This window comes from Podarcis liolepis, assembly GCF_965112155.1.
Source record: "Podarcis liolepis genome assembly, chromosome: 5".
NCBI lineage: Eukaryota > Metazoa > Chordata > Lepidosauria > Squamata > Lacertidae > Podarcis > Podarcis liolepis.
The window spans coordinates 51639434-51660780 of NC_139556.1; the positions used below are offsets into that span (position 1 = coordinate 51639434).

At 39.3% G+C, this 21347-nt stretch overlaps 1 protein-coding gene across 1 annotated transcript in view; it reads left to right on the top strand.

Moving 5' to 3' along the window:
* The first annotated feature begins 278 nt into the window (after nucleotides 1-278).
* PDZD8 (PDZ domain containing 8) overlaps nucleotides 279-21347 on the top strand; it is a 38918-nt gene continuing 17849 nt past the window's right edge. Inside the window, exons 1-3 of the mRNA XM_083504764.1 lie at nucleotides 279-2569; nucleotides 16688-16810; nucleotides 18385-18487. Coding sequence (XP_083360890.1) covers nucleotides 1698-2569; nucleotides 16688-16810; nucleotides 18385-18487 — 1098 coding nt within the window. The 5' untranslated portion in view covers nucleotides 279-1697. The remainder of the gene's footprint in view (nucleotides 2570-16687; nucleotides 16811-18384; nucleotides 18488-21347) is intronic.

Genomic DNA, 21347 nt, shown 5'->3' on the forward strand with positions numbered 1-21347 from the left:
CCGGAAAACCTGTGTTTGTTATTCTTTTCACTTTAGCATAATGAAATCTGTGCCTAATTCAGTTGCATTGTGTAACTGGTCCGTAAATAGCATATATGAAGCAATATACAAGTTCTGCGTGTTTCTTAAGGTTAAAGGCCTTGTTTTGAAAGGGTAAATAAAGGCAACCCCCATCCGCTGGACTTTGATTTGGTATTTTGTCATGTTCACAAGAGCCTAATTTCACACCCAAAACCCACTCCCGCTCCGCACCCGCTCCTCTCCCTCTTCCCCTTATTTTTGCATGGGGGAAAAAGTTTACAGGTTCCTTTCAATTTGTCTGTTTCATTACAAAAGTCATCCTTCGTGTTGATTCGGCATATTTAAGTCTCTGCAATCCTTCAAGGTCCGGCTATCTTCTTGCTTGAAACTGTTATGTTCAGTGAAGTATAAGCTGCGTGCCAATGTTATCTTGGCTAGAATATTTTCATTCATTTTCTTGGCAGTAGGAGTTGCCTAAATCTGAACCAAAAGCAGGAGAAAGGGAGTGATTTTCACGGAGATCGGAAAACGACGCGGGTGGGAGGAGCATGCCGGTGAAGTGCAAACAAAAAAAGGACGTTTGTTTCCCACGACATTCGGGTAGCACCCAAGCATGCTTCTGCTCTAATTATATTTTTGATGTGCTTGTGTATGTTTTACTTTATCGCTTCGGGACGTTCTGTTGTAGGAAGCGACTTATAAGTTCAATAAACTAATGCGCTGGTTGCAATTGCTTTGTCGGTGGACCAGGTGGGAAGAGAGCAAATAAAATCCAGGCCAGCAAAGCGGGTTGCGGGTGCGCTCGTGTCCGAATTCAGAATCCCTGTTGTTATTCTTAGAACACCGCTTGCATCCTATGCTGATAAAGAAAACACCGCTTCCGCAACCGCCCTGGTGGAGACAGGATTCAGCCCGAGCCTGCCCTCGAAACAGGCTTCGACCACGTTTCCTTCTTGCGGTGCCTTTAAGGACCCTCACACTTTCAACCCTTTTGCCTTATAAACACTAACCTCTCAACCAGCCTTGAACACAGAACATGCCGGACGGGCGGGGGGAGTAGCGGGAACCAAAAGCAACAGAAGGGAGGAGGAGGGGCCAGAAACAAACACGCATGCGCACTTCCTATCTCCTTTTTTCCGCCTTACTTTTTTTTCCCTCCTCCCTCCGCAGTATTATGAGGTCAGCGCATGGGATGGCGTAGCCTATGACGTAACCCACCCACTGCCGGACCTCCCCAGCCCTTACAATCCAGACAGAAGAGGGGACGGGGCAGCCAAAGGGAGAGAAGTGGCAGTTGGTCTCTCCTCAGGAAGGGGGCGGTGGACGCGAGAAGACGAGAAAAGACCCGGATGCCGCGGCCGCTGCTGCTGTGTGAGGCGGAGCGGGCCACGGAGGGAAGGAGTTGTGGATACGGCGGCGGTTTGTCGTCTGGGGCCGGCTGAGGGGAGCGAGCGTTGTGGGGGGGGGACTGCGTCGACCTCGAGCTCCCCGGGTTGTTGCTTTTGTTTTTTGACGGAGTTGCGGCGGCGCCCGTTTCCCCTCAAGCCGCTGCCCGCAAGATGGAGGTAGCGGGGCTGGCCGTGGCGCCGGCGGCGTGAGGCGGCGAGGGCCGCGGGGTAGGCGGCTCGCAGGGAGCCGGCGCGGCTGCGTGAGGGGCGGCGAGAGGCGCTGAGGCGATGCTGTCGGTGTATGGAATGCTGCTGTCGGCTCTGCTGGGCTCCTGCCTGACGCTGCTGTGCCAGATCCTGCTCTTCTACCGGAGGAAGCCCGAAGCCCCCGAGGGGCCGTCCTCGGCGACCAGCACCGGCATCTACACCACCCGGGCAGTGCCCGACACCAGCCTCAAGGAGTACTTCGCCGGCTTCGTTGGCGGCGGAGGGGTCCAAGAGGGGGCTGGCTCCCGCAGCGTGCCCCCCAGCCAGTCCCCTTCCAAAAATGACCAGGGCACCCACCCGGACTCCTCCTCTAGCTCGGTGGTGGAGTTCACCGAGGAGACCCTCTACTGGCTCAATGCCATCTGTCTCTTTCTCTTCAGGGAGCTCAAGGACACTGGCTTTGTCAGGCACTGGGTCACCAGGAAGATCAAGGTGGAGTTTGAGGAGCTGCTCCAGACAAAGGTGACAGGCAAGGTGCTGGAGGGGCTCAGCTTGAGAGACGTTGCCTTCGGGAACGTTGTGCCCGTTTTCAAAAACATCAAGATCCTGAGGCCGGTGACCTGTAGCGAGGAAGGATGCCCCGAGGAACTAGACTTTGAAGTGGACGTTGAGTACAACGGTGGCTTCCACTTGGCCATTGATGCTGACCTTGTCTTTGGCAAGTCGGCATATCTCTTTGCCAAGATCTCTAGGGTGGTGGGTCGGGTGAGGCTGGTCTTCACCCGCTTGCCCTTCACTCACTGGTCTTTCGCCTTTGTCGACGAGCCTGTGATTGGTCTTGAAGTCAAGTCACAGTTCGAAGGAAGGCCCTTGCCACAACTTACTTCCATCATTGTCAGCCAGTTCAAGAAAGTCATTAGGCGCAAACATACTTTACCTCATTATAAAATCAGGTAAGGTGCTTTGGGTTTAACTGGAGCAAAGCTATACTTTACTCACATTATAGTTTGGGGAATTGTTGGAAGGAAAACTTTCTATTGACTTATTCTTAATAAACACTGTTTAGTAGTATTTGAAACATGGTAATAGCAACAATGATGATAACATTCGCAAAAATGCCTTCTGAAGGTGGCATTTTTAGAAGATGAAAGAAATGGTTTGTATACATATGCATAGGTCCACAGATTTTTGGTTTGTCTTATCCAAGCCATTATTTAGTTGTACTACTGACCCCACTCCCCCATTCTACACCTCATGGTGCCCCTTATTCTGTTGTTTTTTGAAGAAAGTGCAAGCAGTAACTCACTGCTGTTTTCTTCCAGTCTGCTGAAAATCTTGATCATGTGGAAAGCTTAAGGTGAATAGAGCCAAACATGTACCTTTGATTTCAGGAAAGCTGGATTTAATCAGCTCAGAGAAATGCTAGGTAGGATTCCATGGCTAGATATACTAATAAAGAAAGGAGCCCAAGACTAGTGGGAGTTCATGAAGTGAAGAAGTTACTAAAGGCAAATCACAATTCTAATGGGAGAAAAATATGAGGCAAAATGTAAAGATCTGATGCTGCTGACCAAAAAGTTTGGTGATGAACTACCCCCCCCCCCCGACTTAGAAAAAATGAAAGGAAGGAGAGGTCGTCACAGAGGGCAAATACAGATGCATACCCAGACTTGTTAGGACAGTGTTAGGAAAACTGAGGCTGGCATACTATGTAATGAAATGGATTGTATGGTTTAAGGAAGAGGAAGGTAACCAGGCCTGCTTCATTGTAAGGATGGTGAAATGTTAGTATGTACCAGTAATAAAGAGAAGGAACTACTTTTGCCTCTTGTTTTCTCCTAAAAGGGGAACTGTATGTGACCGTGCAACAGTAATTAAGGGTCAGGATTGCAATTTAAGATAGAAGAGGAATTGGTCAGAAAATGCCTAGCTACCTTAAAAGAGTTCTGATTTTTAGGGCCAGATGTATTGCATTCTTGGGTACTAGAAGAAGCTGCTGATGTATTCTCAGAATTTCTGTCTATCATGTTAGATATCATTGAGAATAGGCAAGTACTGGAGATAGGCAAATTTTGGCCCAGTTCTCAGAAAACAGGAAGATTAGACTGCTTTGCTACCAGGAAAGATACTTGAACAGATTAGATAGGGACAAATTTGTAAGCATAAATCTTGACAAAACGCAATGGTTAGTAGAAGCCAACATAGATTTGTCAAGCATAAATACTGAAGGGCTGAATAGTTCTCTGCTATCCCAGAGCAAGAGCATATATAATGGGCTTAAGTTACCAGAGTGTTGCATGTTAAGTTAGACTTGGGTTGCCTGTTAGGAAAAACTTTTTAGTGGTAAGAACATGAAACCAATAATCAGTTATCTGGGGTATATGGTTGGGCTTTCTTTTGCTGGAGGTCTTCAAGTAGAGACTGGTCATCTGTTGGGGATGCTTTTGCTCTGGATTTCCTGGATCTAGCTGGGGGTTGGTCTAGGTGGCCTATGAAATCCCTTTCTACTCTGATTTGCAAAAGCCTTTCTGGAAGGAAAGAAACTTCATGTCTTTCTTTCCTCTCTACTTAGGGAAAATAACTAATATTCTCTCTCTTGCAAGAGATGTAAATAACATCTCATTCACTCTTTGGTACTCTTTGACCTGCAGAGAACTCTGGGAATGGAGGACTCTCTGTGTTTCCTCTTTATACTCTTCTATTTATGGACAACCTGGGGTGGGAATATTTTTGTGCTGGGTGTTTGGTGCCAGGATGCTTGCAACTGGCAAACAGGTGAGTGTATTTATGGAACTCTGTTTGCAAATTGGAAGCATGCGGGGGGTGTTGTTTTTTGTTTTGGTAAACTACATAAACTTGCTAGAATTTTTAAGAGGCATGGTTTTAATGCTCTCTTATTTTGTAGATAGTCTCTGTTGGCAAAATGACTTTGTACAAAGTAGCAGAAGAAAGAGAAAAGTTGTTGTCTGTTCATTGACACCCCTTGACTACACCCTTTTCTTCTAACACTTTAAAACACGCATGCCATGTTCAAAAGATTATGTACTCTGTTGATATTTAGTCCAGATCAGCTGCCTTTCACAGTTTTTGGTTTTGTCTTTTAACGACTAATGCAGGTAGAAATTATTTTTCTGTGTGGAGCTTGTCCTGAAAGGAGTGGTTACTTGTCTTCTTCCTTCCTTTCCCTTTACCATCTTTATCATTAGTTGTACAGGGTATTTCAGCTTAATGTTAGATTGTGGATGTGTGCCCATACATTTTAAAAACACCAATTTTGAGATATCCTACATATCTCAATCCCAAATACTAAGTTTAGAACTTTATAATGTATAATAATAAAGTACTTGGATTTATTCTAAATGCAATAGTAGCTACCATGCAAGGCGCTGGGAGATGTTGGATAGTTTTTCACATAGCAAGTGTTCCTGAGCACTAGAAGATTCTGTTTCCATCAGCCTGATCCCCTTGGAGAGGAAGCAGACTCCCTCATTCAGGGGTGGGAGTGCCTTGCAGTGTTCAACTAATCATTGGAGCGATTGTGTTGTTTGTACACTACAAAGTATTCTGCAATTGAACAAATGGTATAAGTTTTGCTTTTGGGGAATTTCAGTTTAGATGAGTAAGGCAACATGAAATAAGCATATAAAATTATGCATAGCACATAGAAAGTCGATAGAGGAAAAAATTCCCTCATAATGCCAGAATTTGTGGCTATCTAATGAAGCTGAATATTGGAACTTTCAGAAAGATTTTGAGTGGGGGGTGCAGAGGGAGGAGAGAAGCCCCATTGTGTGAGTGAACACCTTGCATTACAGTGGATTTTAACCAATGGATATTGGTAGAGAAAATTTAGTAGGGCCTAACTGACAGTAAATCACTGATACCACAGAATTATAAAATCATAGAATTCTAGAGTTGGAAAGGACCCCATCATTATCCATCTCCCTGCATTACAGGAATCTCAACTAGATCAAACATGACAGATGGCTATCCAACCTCTGTTTAAGCACCTCCAAGGAAGGAGGGTCCACCACCCTTCATGGGAATCTGTTCCACAGTTGAACAGCTAAACTTTACAGGCATGGCTATTCCATAATCAGCCTGGAATATACCACAGTATAAAAGTGACCTCCTTTATTCATTAGATAATACCTTAATATAGACAGAAAATAGACAGCTTTTTATTTTATTTTTCAAAATTTTAATCCTTTTCATATTTACCTAGAAGTCTGTTCCGTTGTGTGTGGAACTTGCTTCTAGATAAGTGGACATTAGTGGCTAGGGTTGCTGTTCCTTCTTGCTTATTTTTTTTTAATTAAGCTGGAAATTTTGGCTGAAGAACCCAAAACACTGAAATATCGTAAAAAGACTTTCCACTTCCATTCTCACAGTTGAATTAAATGCCAAAAAGAGTGAAATGGAAAAGGGAGAGACAACTCTGGTCTTTCCTTTATGATACAAGTTTCTATTTTCCTAGTGACTTTGGAAAGCACAGATCTTGGTTCCTCATAGGAGTTTATCTTGTTCCTGGTGACAAAATTGATCTGTGATTATTACATATGTTGGTGTTTTCATTAACTGAAATATGGCCACTGAGTCTAATAAGTTTTGCTAGTACCAAAGGTTAAAAGTTATTTTTTCACAGATCTAGCTGTTGTTGTTCTCCCTGTTTGTAGTATGCAGATTCCAGATCTATTATAATCTGATGTTGGTGAGGCAATCTTCCAGGTGCTTTCTGAAGTATTAATAAACCCCTCCTGGAATGATGTACTGTTTCAGCTAGCAAGTCTCTAATTTGAACTATAATCCCAAATTTAGACTGGTTTTTAAAATGTAACTTTGTGGTTATAAGAGCCTTTTCTCACATGGCACATCTTGTATTTTAAAAACGTATCTAGTGCATATCTGTTTTTAAAAACAGCTTCTCCCTAGACGGAAAAAAAGGAGTTAGAATATTAATAGCTGCTTTGTAACAATATTGGCTCTGATTTTATATTTTCCATCTCTAGATCAAGTGAAGCTAAAATTGGCTTCTTTTGTTTTTCTTATATCCTTCAGTTGGTTCTGTTGATAGAACTTCTCCCTTGATTAAAAGTTTTCCTGATCTTGTATGTTTGTGTATTCTGATGCTGTGGCCTAGATTTAGTTAAACTTGATTTAATTATAATAATATTGAACTTGGATAGTATTAAAGTGATAATCAAACTAGATATTTAAAGAGGAGGGAATCCTTTTCTAAGGTGGCATTTGCAGGTTTTAAGTACTGTTTGTGTAATCATAGAATCTGTCCAAATCTACGATGCTATGATTCTAAGTTGAATTGTAGAGTTGGAAGGGATCCCGAGGGTCATCTAGTCCAGTACCCTGCAAGGCAGGAATCTCAACTAGATAATACTTGACAGATGACAATCCAACATTTGCTTTAAAACCTCCAAGAAAGGAGAGACCGCCACCTCTCATGGCAGTATGTTCCACTGCCAAAACAGCGCTTATTCTCAGAAAGTTCTTCTTGATATTTAGTCAGAATCTCCTTTTTTGTAACTTGAATCCATTGGTTTGGGACTTGGCGCCTGATGCCTTATTGATCATGGGCACCTTTTTCAGCCAATCAAAATGGATATTTGATTAACTGGATAGTTACATATTGCAGCCTTGCTTTTGGTAACTAGAAAACTAGCATATCAGGATAAAGGTTAGACTAAAACATAAATGTGCTAGACATTTTTATTGTATTTCTTGCAGGCTGAAGTAATACACGCTGATCAATCTTCTCAGTACGAAGTATGCCTGAGTTGTAATGTGTTGACCCAGCTGGATCAACCCCAAGGCTTTGACATTTGTCCAAATTCTTCTTCTCTTTTTTGGCAAGGTGTCACCTTGGTGTCAAGTCATTTCCAGATATTTGGGAATAGTACTTCCTACCAGTGTATGACTGAAGGACAGAACAATAATAATAGGCAGCCTATTTACTAATTAATAAGATTTGAAAAGAAGTGGTGTGGTAATTACTCCTTTTCAAAGAGGTACTTAAATGAAAACGATGAAGGGATCTTTCAGAGATGAAGAAAAATAGCTGTTTTGCTCAAAGAGCGTATGAAATGCTATTGTTTAAAAAAAGCTATTAAAGTAGCGGTATGTCAAGAATTGGAAGTCCTGGAAAGGATAAAGTAATGTAGAGTACAAAAACAAGGTACTTTAACATTTCTAATCACCCATGCATAGGATAAATAAGGTTCAGGTAATGAAGCTTTTCCCAATGTGCTGCTCTCCTGTTGTTTTGGACTTCAAATCCCTGCAAGCATGGCAAATGGTTAGGAATGATGAGAGCTGTAGCTCATAATGTCTGGATGACACCATACTGGGGAAGGCAACTTTGACCTCAAGCTGCAGATATATTGTTTGTTATTATGTATTTTTTGGGTTTTTATTGGGTTTTTATTGGTTTTTGTGTTTTTATTGGTTTACAGAATACAACCAACTCTGTCTGAAGGGTGGTATATAAACAAAACAAACAAACAAACAAACAAACAAACAATATAGGTATTAAGTGGCAATATGGACATAAAACAGTAAATAGTCTATTGCTTGTGTTCTTTGTTTTGCATTTTGTTCTAGTAAGTATTAGCAATTAAAAAAGAATTAGAACATTCTTTTAATTGGGACACTTAATTCTCTGGGGCAAACAACTGTTGCATTGAAGGTGACTGGTTTACTCTCTAACATCTGTTTTGTGAATTTGCATGTTGAATGATGTCCATTCAAGTGGTAGATACACAAATTCAGCCAACACAGATTTTGAGGCTGTTACTGATTAGATGTTTGCAGGTAAAGACAATCTCCCCAGCTTTGTGCAGTACTACAAGAGGATTCCACAAATAAATCAGTGGATGGGTATAATTGCTAGCTGTGGAAGGAAAAGTTAAGAGTTTAAGTAGATACTTTCTAGGGCAGACTAATAGTTAATCTAGTCCAGCATCCACTTTCCCATAGCTGCTAACCTAGTGCATCTCTGTGCCTCACAGGTAGGGTATGAAGGGAATAGGGCACTGCCTTTGTTGCTCCACAACTGCTGATACTCGGTGGCATGCTGCATCTGAACATGGAGGCCTGTCTTTGATAGACACCTTCCATGTATTTGTTTAATACTCTTTACAAAATAGCTTAACACTGCTCATTACAGTGTCTTGTAGCAGTGACTTCATTTAATTTCTTACACACTGTGAGAAGAAATTCTTTTTTTATTTCCTGAATCTCCACCATTAAACTTCTTTGGATGATCCTAAGTTCATCCAAGTTTTAAGAAAGTAGGAGACAAACTTACCTTGTTTTATTTTGCCCACACAAATCATAATTTTAATAACTTTCATCATGCCCTCCCTTTAGGTTACTTTTTAAAAATTAATCTAAATATTAATTTTAGCAAAGGTGCTCCAGTCCCATGGAAAAAGACTTGTGGAAATGAAGTATATATAATTAGCAAGAATGCCTGTATTGAGAAACAATCCCTTGGGCCTGTGGGACCTCCTGTAGAAGAGTAATGCTTGAAAACAGCCTTCCTAATTGCATTTGGTTGTTCAGCACTCAGATCTTACAATATGCATCCATCCATGTGCTATAAAGTCCAGAGGTCCTTTACCATTACAAGCTTATAGTAGAGGATTGCTATTTGTTTTGAATTAGTATGGGTAATTTTGCAGCGTCTGTCACTATGGTTGTTTGTCCAGGGCCACCATATAGGCAGTGTTGTTTCTGTCTCCTTTCTTAGGCCTATCTTTGTAGACCCTTCATACTTAACCTCTCAATATGGCTCCCTGATTATGGGTTTTCCTCCATCTGGAGATGCATCTTCAGGTGATGAAAAGACATCAGACGGAATTGAAGCATCTGCTCCACTTGGCCTTCAGAGGTTTATGAGATGGTCACATCAGTACTGCATAATGATAATCTAAGCTGCCGGTGGTTATTTTTTTATCATAGTTATGACAATTATAGTTGTATTGTTTCTTGTTTTGGGGGGACAGTTCTGTGGTTTATTGTATACTATTCATTGCCTGGGGAACTTATATTGAAGCTTGGTTTACACTAATAATAATAAAAAAAAATTGCTACATGCATTTCAAAAAGTGCTTTGCAACTAAAGCATTGAGTTCTGCTTTTCACACACCTGCTTCTATGAGAAGTTATTTCCACATAAGTAATATGAAAAATCTGCCAGCTGCTGTGTTTCCTAATTCAAGGTCTTGCGAGTTCATCCATTAGATACCTAATCTGCTTAACATAGCTAAATCAGTAAGGGAGCTCTGTATATAATAAGGACATTAGTCTGTTACATAAAAGGAGCGGAATTCTTTACTTTTTTGTTTCACTTGAGAAATATGATTTTAACTTGCAGGTATGGTAATTTTAAATTGAAATATACTTTTTTGCAATTTGTTTCTTAGATTAGGTTTGCAGGATGCTAACAGTTTCCCAGTGGAATTCTTTATCTTTCGGAATATGGCATAACCATTTTATGTGGCACCTATGGTGTTTAGGAAAGAATGAATAATGTGAATCCTCATTCTGACCATTTATCAACATATTTCCTCAGATTTGTCTGTCTCTATAGTATACTCTTGCATATTGTTTCTCCCTTGCCTTTGTTGAATAGCTAACCATCTTTATTAGAGCTTCTGTAACATTTCTGCATCACAGATACAACAGTAAAAGGTAATTATTGTGCGGAACAATTATTAATATTTTCAAGTAAACTCTAGGTAACTGGAGAATATTCTTTCTGGGAACCATTATGTTAATCCTCTATCTTCCTGCATTCTAAAAATTGCCAGTGTATATTCCAAAAAGCATAAGTTACAAATATAGTTTACGTTTTTTACTTTGAGACAGTTCTTTATTATAGAAATTGAACTGAACATAATTGGTGTCTGTTATAACATGATTCTTGCAATGATGCCTTGGACATCAGATGAGCTTGTGTGATGGCACAGAACATTCTAACTCCTCAGAGAACCAAGAACTTGGCAACAAAAGGTTCACTGTCTAAGTTATAAAAAGGAATAATTGTCTGTCTGGGTGTAGAACCCCATAGACTTTATTGAAAGAAAAGCTGTATGGGGTGAGCTAAGCTGACTGGGAGAAGGCCTGGGAGGATAGGGAATGTATGAAGTAGAGTGTGCCCAGAGGCTAGGCAAATGAAGAAAAGCAGGGTGAAATATATGATCCTGAGGGAAAGGCAAGTATAGGAGCCAAGAGGCCAAAGGAAAAGCATTGGGGATGTGGGTGAGGGAGCCAAGAGGTCATGGGGTGCCAGATCTATGTCCTGAGAGGACTCCTGTGCCTTTAAGAACTGCGTTGAAGTGAGAATTCTGCCAGTTATTGCTTCTAGTCACTGCAGCATTTTAATTTGAAATGCAAGAGCAGTAATGGAGTACTTGATTTTATTTCACATCTTTGTCACAACACATCTTTTAAAACTGGGAAAATATTCCTTATTTTCTGTGAGGGGCAACTGCATATCACATGCAAATGTGTGTTCTTAAAAATGAAAAGCACCCTCTGAAATCTGACTGGGGTGTGTTTGTGTATGTACTTAACCCCTTTCCCTGCCAACCATCTACTCCAAATCATATCTTCCTCCAAACTTATTTTCCACCATGGAAGTGCGAGTAGCAATGCCTAAGTACTCTTGTAAACTTTTATATGGAACCTTTCAAGGAGGGAAAGCTGCTGGAGGGGTGTGTGGAGATTTTGTAATAATTCTGTTTTAAACTTCCCCCACTTTTCCGCTCAAAACAGCAGCTCCTTGTGGCTGCTTCTTTCCTCCCCACATAAAGCCCTGTTCACATGCATTTGTGTATGTACTTTTTAGGGCTGTTTCAAATTTCTTCCTACATTTGTTCTTATGACAGTAATGGGAAGATAGTATTTTCATAACTTGAAAGTAGTCAGACGTACGTTTAGAAGATACATTCCTCAAACCTCCAAACTTCTGTTCAGCAGAAACATCTTTGTAACTCGATAATGGTCAGGGGTGTCAGTCAAGGACACATCATTTTACTATATGTTTCTTAAAGATTGTGTGAAAGAAGAAGTAACAAGAGTCTATTTTAAGTTTTATGTGTTTTTACATACTGCTTCTGCAATGTTTCCTCACTATGGTAGGATATATAAGCAGCTAGCCAAGAGTTAATAACTGCAATAACTGTTATTATAGCCTGATTTTATTCCTGTTACATGGGAATAAACGCCACTAAATTCATTGGGACACATGCATTCAATTTTTAGCCTTTAGTTAAGGTTAAATTGGCAGCACTAAATTACTGTTTTCGATGACATATTTTAAGAACTCAACAACTTAAGAGGTTTTCAAAGGTGTTGTATGTTGAAAATATGAGACAGAATAGTGGAAAGTTTAATGCTGAATCTCTGTCTCAAAAGGATAAGAGAAATCATTTTATTTTTATAGTCTGATGATGGCAAGCATCTTTCCTGGTGGCAGCTAAAAATAACAGATATATTTAGGAAGTTATGCTTGTTTATATAATGATGTTGGCACACATTACTGAAGTTTTAACTGGTCATACCTTAGAAATTAAAAATGAATGCAATCATAAGTACATTTAATTAAGAAGCTGTATTTAACTCAGAACTTTCTGAGTATAACTTTCATGTATAAATAAATATGAAGAGGATTGTGCAACATCTGTCTTGTGTATTCGCTAGAGGGACTTCCAAAGCAGGTCAGGCAGTGTAGTTTAGTGGGTAGTGTTGGACTAGAGCTGGAGAGATTCTTTTCATATTCTACTCTGCCATGAAGCTCATTCTGTGACCTTGGACCAGTTATTGTATTGAGGTCTAACTTACATCACAGGGTTGTTTTGAGTATAAAATATATTAGTTCAAGTGCACCAGTCTGATCACTTTGGAAGGATGGGATAAAAATGCAATAATAAGTTATAGATCGTTATTCTATTTAAGATAGTGCTTGATTGAAGTATTCAGCCCTCCCCAGTTTTGTAGGTTTGGCAGATGGTAGCTGGGTTAACCTCTTCCCAAAATTGTATTAATCTTCTAGGAGGGTGGATAAATTTAAAGAATTTTCAAGTTGGTGAAAATTGAAGTTGATGACAAAGACTAACCATTTGTCATCCTCTTCAGGGGTGGTGCCACACTAACCATGACAAGTGGATTTGTTGAAGCCTGCTTATTCTTGAAACAATCATGTATTTATATAATATATTATTGACACACATTACTGAAGCTTTGACTAGTTGTATCTTACAAATTTAAAATGAGCGCTACAGTTCAGCTAAACCTAGCTGTAGAACAGGTTCTGTATCTTTTGCTGGTGGAAAATGGATCTGCCTAAAGTTGCAAATCTTCTTTGTCTCAAGAAAATCCAATTTTAAATTATGCTGAGCTTGAGAATTATTTTAAATTGAATTCACAAGCTGCTTCATGGAGACAGTTATTTATTTTGGGGAGTTCCATATTGAAAAACATGCCAAATTCCATTCTGCTCTCTTTGCTTTTAAACTTAAATAATATGCAATGGGTATCTTGACAAGGTTCTGTAAACTGCATTGTGAATGCAGATAAACATCTGCACCCTTGGTTAGAGTAGTAGAGCACTGTAGTTCTGCAGCACTGGTAAAGTTTGTATCTGCAGCAAATGTAGCCATATGATCAGTTATCAGATCTGCAGGGTGTAAAATGTATTGCAATAGTTATATTGTATATGCCAGGCCATAGTAGAAGTCTGTGTTATAAACTTACTGTCTTGGTAATAGTATATAAACATTAGCTTCTAACAAAAATAACTTGTACTGATTATTTCCAGTACAAGTTTGCTTTTCGGAAAACACTATCCCACATGATAAGGAGGAAATTGTTCTGAATAGCATAATAAAATGATACCATTGTAAAATTTGTTAGTCTTTAAGTCTAACACAGCTGCCCCTCTGGAGAGCATAAGGGTTTGTTGTGCAATCCTGTCATTTGATATTACCCTTCTCATGGAGGTCAGTGAAAGGACACACATAAACTCATAATTTCAGTGGCACAACATTGACAGATAGTTCTGATTAGAATGTGTTGGGAGTTATTTTATTTCTTTATGCTGTTCCTGTTGAGAAAACTATTTTTCAGCAGTTATTCCAATACTAGCATGCTAGTATTGTATCCATTAAGATACTAGCATGCTGGTATCTGCATCCATTAACATTTTATGTATGCAAAGGTGAGCAAATTAATGTGAACTCTGCTTAGAAGGATAGAAGTCTATAGTAATTTTATCTTGGCATTTACTTGGCTGCATCTGGTTGTAACAATAAGCTATGGTTAAAAACTGGATTTATCATTACATGAACAAGCCGAGGTGAACTGCCTGTTCAGTTCTAAAGAGAATAGAAGCTTTCGCTTCCATTTTTAACTAACCACAGGTTGTTGTTGTTGTTATATTTTAAAAACCCAATTTCATACTGCCCATTAGGTGACAGAATCCTAGGGCAGTTTACAATTGCACATTAAAACAGCAATAAAACAAATTCTAAATCAGTCTTCCAAATAATTAATACAACTACACAATTAAAATGAGATGTATAGCTGCAGTAAACTGATTGCTTTTCTTGTGGCTGATCTCATCCAGAGATTCTGTTTTGTTCAGTATTCTGTGAAGGCCTGGGCAAAACGCTGTCTGGATGGCACCAGAATTACAGTAGTGAAGGTACATTATGCACCTTTCGGAGGGGGCAGTTCAATAAATGTGTGCACTACAGAGAAAGCCCTCTCTAGAATCACTGCTGAGCTAAGCTGTCAATGAGATCCAATGGCTCAGGCAGGCTGATATAGGCAGAAGCACTCCTTCAAGTATTTGGGTTCCAAGTTCTTTAGGACTTATAGGCAGACGTCTGAGGCCCAGGGCATGAATTTTGTTAGAAGAAATTTATAAACTCAAAAAAGCAGCCAGTCCCTAGTCCCTCTGAGGCCCAGGGCAAGTGTACCCGGCTGCTTCCACTTCTGCACAAGCCTGCTTATAAGCTAACAAACCCCCTGAATTGATCCCAGTAACATTTGGCAATGAGTGCAACACCACTTAGAATCCTTGCAGCTCTATTTTACACTAGCTGCAGCTTTCAAGTATTCAAGGGCAGTCCCTTGTAGAACATGTTAGAGTAATCTAATTAGAAGGTTACTAGGGCATGGGCTGCTAGGCTATCCTGGTCTAGGAATGACCATAGCTGGCAAACTAGCCATAAATGCTGATAGACACTCTTAGCCATTGAAGCCACACACACCAGCACCTATACCATCTGACCAGCTTATGGAAAAATAGAGTCACGTTTCATCAGTATATTGGTGATGCTATGCTCCATACTTCCTCAATAGCTCTCACCATGGTTTCATTAAACAGCAGTGGGAACAGAACAAAACCCTGCAGGACTCTTCTGCTTAATTGTCAAGGCACCTAGAAGAGGTCTCCCAATGTTTATTGTCTGGAGACAGCCCTGCTGGAAAAACACCCACCATACCACAGTGCCTCCAATCCTCAACCTCCAAAAGGACACTTAGGGTCAGTGGTATCAAAAAGCTTTTGAGAGATAAATGAGGATCTACAAGGTTGCACACTCTCTGTCTCTCTCATAATAAGTCACCAACCAGGGCAATTTTAGTGCCGAACTATGACTAGAGTGGGTCTGAACCAAACTAAACTGTGGTTAGTCTTAAAGATAGATTACTGAAACAAGCCAACTTCAAACCATAGAGTATAAAGAATAAGGTGTCTTGAGGAGGCAAGCCATATGCAACTTGTTACTCAGTAAAAATTGAACTTCTGTGGATAACTTGGAAACTTTGTCTGAGCCTCTGGAACTTCCAGGCCCAACGGAGATTTTAGGGATCCCAAAATATATTGATGGAAGAAACAGATATTTGCAAATCATTAATTTATAACATGAATAGGCTGGCTGACTTTAGTTTCAGTAGGGTAAAAAGTGGCTTTTGCTGTTGCAACAAAAGCCAGCCTCAACATCTGGCGATAGGGACATGGCCATTCAGTTCTAATCTGCATGTCAGGCAAATACCTTATTGCAGGGATCGGCAAACAGTGGTCCACAGTGTGTCTGTGAAGAACACTTAATATTTGAGTTCTTTGAACTTCAATGTATTCAAATTGTAATACAATAAAATACAATACAGTGGTACCTCGGGTTAAGAACTTAATTCGTTCTGGAGGTCAATTCTTAACCTGAAACTGTTCTTAACCTGAAGCACCACTTTAGCTAATGGGGTCTCCTGCTGCTGTCACGCCGCCGGAGCACGATTTCCGTTCTCATACTGAAACAAAGTTCTTAACCCGAGGTACTGTTTGTGGGTTAGCAGAGTCTGTAACCTGAAGTGTCTGTAACCTGAAGTACCACTGTATAAGAAATAAAAAAGTAATAAAAATACAATTAAAAATGATACAGCACCTAGCACAGCACATTACAATTTCTACAACAGACAGAATAAACATCAAATGGTCCAACAAGACACTCAGCAATTTTCAAGTGACCTATGGGGGGAAAGTTTGGGAAGAGGGTAAGGGCTGGGTAGATTAATTTTAATCAGTGATTTAAATTGGCAAGAAAAAAGACTGTTTAAATCAAGTTTCCAATTGATAACTGTTTCATATATTTCTTAAACAAATCTGACAAAATCATGTTAATTTTCAATTCGACATACAGTGGTACCTTGGGTTAAGTACTTAATTCGTTCCAGAGGTCCATTCTTAACCTGAAACTGTTCTTAACCTGAAGCAACACTTTAGCTAATGGAGCCTCCTGCTGCTGCCGCGCCGCCGGAGCACGATTTCTGTTCTCATCCTGAAAAAAAGTTCTTAACCCGAGGTACTATTTCTGTAATCTGAAGCGTATGTAACCCGAGGTACCACTGTATTGTATAGTGTTACTTACGCAGTTGCTTTGTTCTTACAATCAGACTTTTCATCTCTTCGTTGCAGTGTGTAAATTTTGTATGCTTTTTTCACCTATGGGGGAAAGTTTTTAACCTATTTATACATATATTTTGACTAGGTTCAAGCCGTTTTTTCCATTTCAAGTTGTGCCACCTGAAGAATTTAGAGATTGGAATCTCAGTATACAAAATTTTTCACTAACTGAAGGACGACTGAAAGTTTCCTTAATAGAATGTTCAAGGTATGTTCTTGGTACTCTCTGCATGTCTGGTTTCACTGAATGTCTTCCATTGGATTTCCCTTGTGGATTGTGGAATGTGACTGTAGCTCTTAAAAACAAAATGAGTTTGTTAACCAACACTATTTAAAATTAATTCCTAAATATGTGTTCCTTTACATTAGTTTGCTTTTCTCTGCTAATTACAAAGACGATTAGGAGCTGTTGCTCGCAGCTTCTATTAGCAGATTTTCTTCTTTTCTTTTCTTTTGTATCTTCTTTTTTTTGTATCTTCGAAAATGTATTTCAAATGAAGAATACCTTTTTTCATTTTGTTGGTGTTCTAAATGGAGTAGGAATAGACTGTAACTGTAACACTGCTTCATGCTTAAGTATTAATGGTGCAATCAAGTGCTTGCTGTGTTCAGTGTGGTTTACTGCCATGTTAATTTGTATAGAAGTACTGCCTTAGCACTTCTTGAGCAAAAATGAGTAACTCTGTCAAGCAGATCTTTAGATAGCAGTTCAAATTTAAAATGTATTGTCAACCCTTAAAACTCATAACAGTTGCAATTACTGATCTGGTCTACTGAAATCTAAGGCTGGTTGATTTGGAGGCCGGGGATGATTAGCTTTTTGTTATGAGCACAGCTTTGTTTAGTGGGTTCTATAACAGAACAAATATTCAGAGTACTTGTTGACAGTTGCACTTACAACATCAAGTTTATAATACTAATAGCTCCCTGCCTCTGATATCTGCAAGGTTTTAATTGTTGAAAGATTCTAAAAACAAAACTGATGATAGGAGCTGTCAAGCAGATGAAATACAGATAATTCACTTGACAGAGTAATGTAAAGTATAACATCAAAATAGCAGACAGCAGTATATGAATTACATTTTATCCGCTGGTATTTTAATATTTTAGTGTGCAAGACAAATCCGTCCTCCTTGCTGATGAGTCCTTGCAGAGCTACAGCCCAGCAGCTCATGGCAATGGGATTGAGAAGGACTGTTGGGCCTGATCCTTTTGCCAGCTCTAGGCTGCAGACTGTGCATGATGCTGTTGTGATATGGTAGTTAGACTTACTTGGGATCTGGTAGATCCTGGGCCGGCTTTTAAATATGATCATTATTTTTTCTTCCTATCACACCTCTTCTGTGATGGTGTTAGGTGTGCATGCCAGAATATGGAAGCATGCATGTCTTGAGTACTAGGCTGTTAATACAAAATTGATCAATTAAAATATGATCAATTTTCTTCATTCTTTATCACTGTTACATATGTAGTAATAGTGCAAGATTCAACTTTCTGCCTACTTCAGTGTGCATGTTATGTTTTTGAGAAATTGAGAAACTGCATCTGAACAAGTTCATGTATCCTCCTTTCCCACTAGAGGGGGCAAGTACTTTATAAAACTTCCGATGTTACTTGTGCGACATTTGTCAAGTAGAATCATGTGGGCTTAGCTATACATTCAAGTTATTTAATATTTTAAGGGGTTCCTTAATATGGGCAAATGTTAACCCAGTTACAAACAATGAATGATGGCTTAAAATATATGTTTGTGTTAATGCTACTGATATTCTTGTGTTGCAGATTACTTATTTTTGGATCCTATGAGAGAGAAGTATCTATTCATTGCACATTTGAATTGGGTGAAAAAGTTTGGGAAGAAAAAGAAAGATCTTTTATCAAGACGGTAAATTATATATATGCTATTTTATATTATTTTTATGTAATGGCTCATATTTCCCCTCATTTCACTTAATAACTTGACAAGCAAACACAATTGAATACAAAGTACTCACTTCTTGTCTCTAAGAAGTTCATGAGATAAAACCAATAGGAAACCCCTCCACCTTTAAGAATATGCACATGAAGTAGCTATGTAACCTTTTACCCAATTACATCAAAAAATTTGTTTAAATAAATAGCACTGAAATAATACTATGAATACAGTGTATCAAAATATTAAGGGCAGGATCTATTTCTCACACACTCACCTACACCGCTCCCCACATTCTTTGAGAGAGATTTCTGTAGATCCCAATGGAAATCTCCCCTGTCAATTCTTGGGCCAGCTAATGGACATAAGGATTGGCCCTTGTGCTCTTCCTGTACATATATACAGTTGTTGTTTTCCTCCCTGGGCCCCTGGCCTTCAAATTACAGTCATACCTTGGAAGTCAAATGGAATCCATTCCGGAAGTCTGTTCGACTTCCAAAATGTTTGAAAACCAAAATGCGGCTTCTGATTGGCTTCTAAAAGCTCCTGCAGCCAATCGGAAGCAGCGTTAGCCCTATCGGACATTCAGCTTCCAAAAGTAGTTCGCAAACCGGAACAGTCACTTCTGGGTTTGCGGCATTGAGGAGCCAAAACATTCGGGAACTAAGCTGTTGGACTTCCAAGGTACAATTGTACTTGAATCCCAATCTTTATTAGTGGGCAGATGTCCGAGGGAAATAAGCAACAGTTGGTGAAAGTGCGGGAGTCGCACTGGTCTCCCTATTCTGTGTATCAGCTCCTTTTTGCACAGAGGGCCAGTAAGGGGAAGCAATCTGAATACATCTGGGGGATTTCTTTTGCAAATAAATACCACCTGCCCACAACCCAATTGCGTACTTTGTAAATATGTGTTTCTTCGCTTAACATACATAGTAGTTACATACATTTCAACACCAGATGGCAGTATTACTACACATATAACTAGACAGCAGAGTAGGAATTAGACCAGCAGGAAAGAGAGAACTGTTTTAAAAGAAGTTAAAAACTGATGATGATGTGTGTGTTGTGTTTTAACCTACAAGATGTTTATTCTTGGCATTATGGTGATACCAGAAACCAATTACTCAAATTGAAAAAATGTGTAAAACCAGGGTGGATTTGATTTAAATCGAATAGATTTAAATAACGATTTAAATCACTAGTCAGCAAGGCTTGATTTAAATCATTTTTTACAAAAAGGTTCAACCCTGCTGGCATCCTCTTAATATTTACAACCAGAGGAAGGTTTCATTTTTGGAATAATAAATGTTCAGCGTAGTTTTTACAGTTACATCAAAAAATTACTGATTTGGTTATACCTATCAGAAATACATAGACAGATAATTATGAAATTATTGTTTATATTTGGACAACTTTTCTGCTGTACTTTATTGGAAGGAGAAAAATAATCATTTCCTTAATAACAATTTAAACAATTTATTTAACTAAAACAATAACATTAAAGCATATGTATCTATGTTTGTTAACCGATGTGGGTAAACAATTAAATAAAAACCTTAGACTGAGTTTTAGCACACATGAAAAACTTGAAACAAATCCTCATTTCCTGATGAATAGCCTTTGGGCTATAATGTAACTTAAATAGAAAACTATCTTTAGAAAGATTTTTCCTCCAAAAGCATTTTATTTTAAAAATCCAATTTAATTTTTTTAAAAAACTGATTTTTTAATTATTATTTTTTTAAAAACTTTGATTTTTATCCACCCTGTTTAAAACTCACTCAAGCTGCTAGTGAAAATACTCAGATTCTCCTTTACGAGCAGAACAATAGTCTGGAACATGAGTTGGCAGGGGACAAGATTAAGTTAATCTTGTCCCCTGCCAACTCATGTTCCAGACTATTGTTCTTAGGTGGGGCTGCCTCTGAAGATGGTTTGGAAACTTCAGGTGGTGCAGTTTGGCGGCCAGGTTGCTCACTGGGGCAAGACAGTTTGAGCATATTACACTGATCCTGGCTCGACAGCACTGGCTGACAATTAGTTTTGTGTCCCAGTGAAAGTGCTGGTTTTCACCTATAAAGCCTTAAATGGCTCAGGATTGCAATACCTGAAGGACCGCCTCTCCCCATATGAACTGACCAAGACCCAGTGATCATCATCTGAGGCCCCTTCTTTGTGTGCTGCGAGGGTGGCAACACGAGAAGGAGCCTTATTTGTGGTGGCAAAGCCAGTGACAACACTGTAGAGAGAGGTAGGATATCTTACACAGAGTATCCACAGGATCAGATGAAGCCACAGCCCTTCCATGCAAAAGTAATATTTGGATGGTGAGGATAGGCGACATAGCTCCATGGCAGAGCACATGCTATGTAAATCTAAGATCCTTGGTTCAATCCTTACAACCTCCATTGTAATGAGAAATATTCTGATTTCCCCATACCACTGCTATTTTTTAAAATTTACACCTATAAACACTTATGTAGAAATTGATCCCACTGAAATAAATGAATTGTAATGGATTAGCATGTGAATAATGGTCCTTTGTGACCTAGAAACTAAATCACAGTATAGGGACCTCAAATGTCATAAGACTGGATATTTTCAAACAATTTCTTGTTTTGCAAGTTGACAGAAAGAGCTAAATTTGTTCATGGGCAGTTGACAAAACAGTTTTTTCTTACTATAAATTGTCCTCTATAATTATTTCCAGTTGCAAAATACCCACCTTAGGTCTTGCTTTCATACTTTTGTTATATAAGCAGTGAGGATAAATTAGACAGCTTGATGTACAATGACTAAAAATAGTGAGACTTTAATCAAATCATGTCCCTTT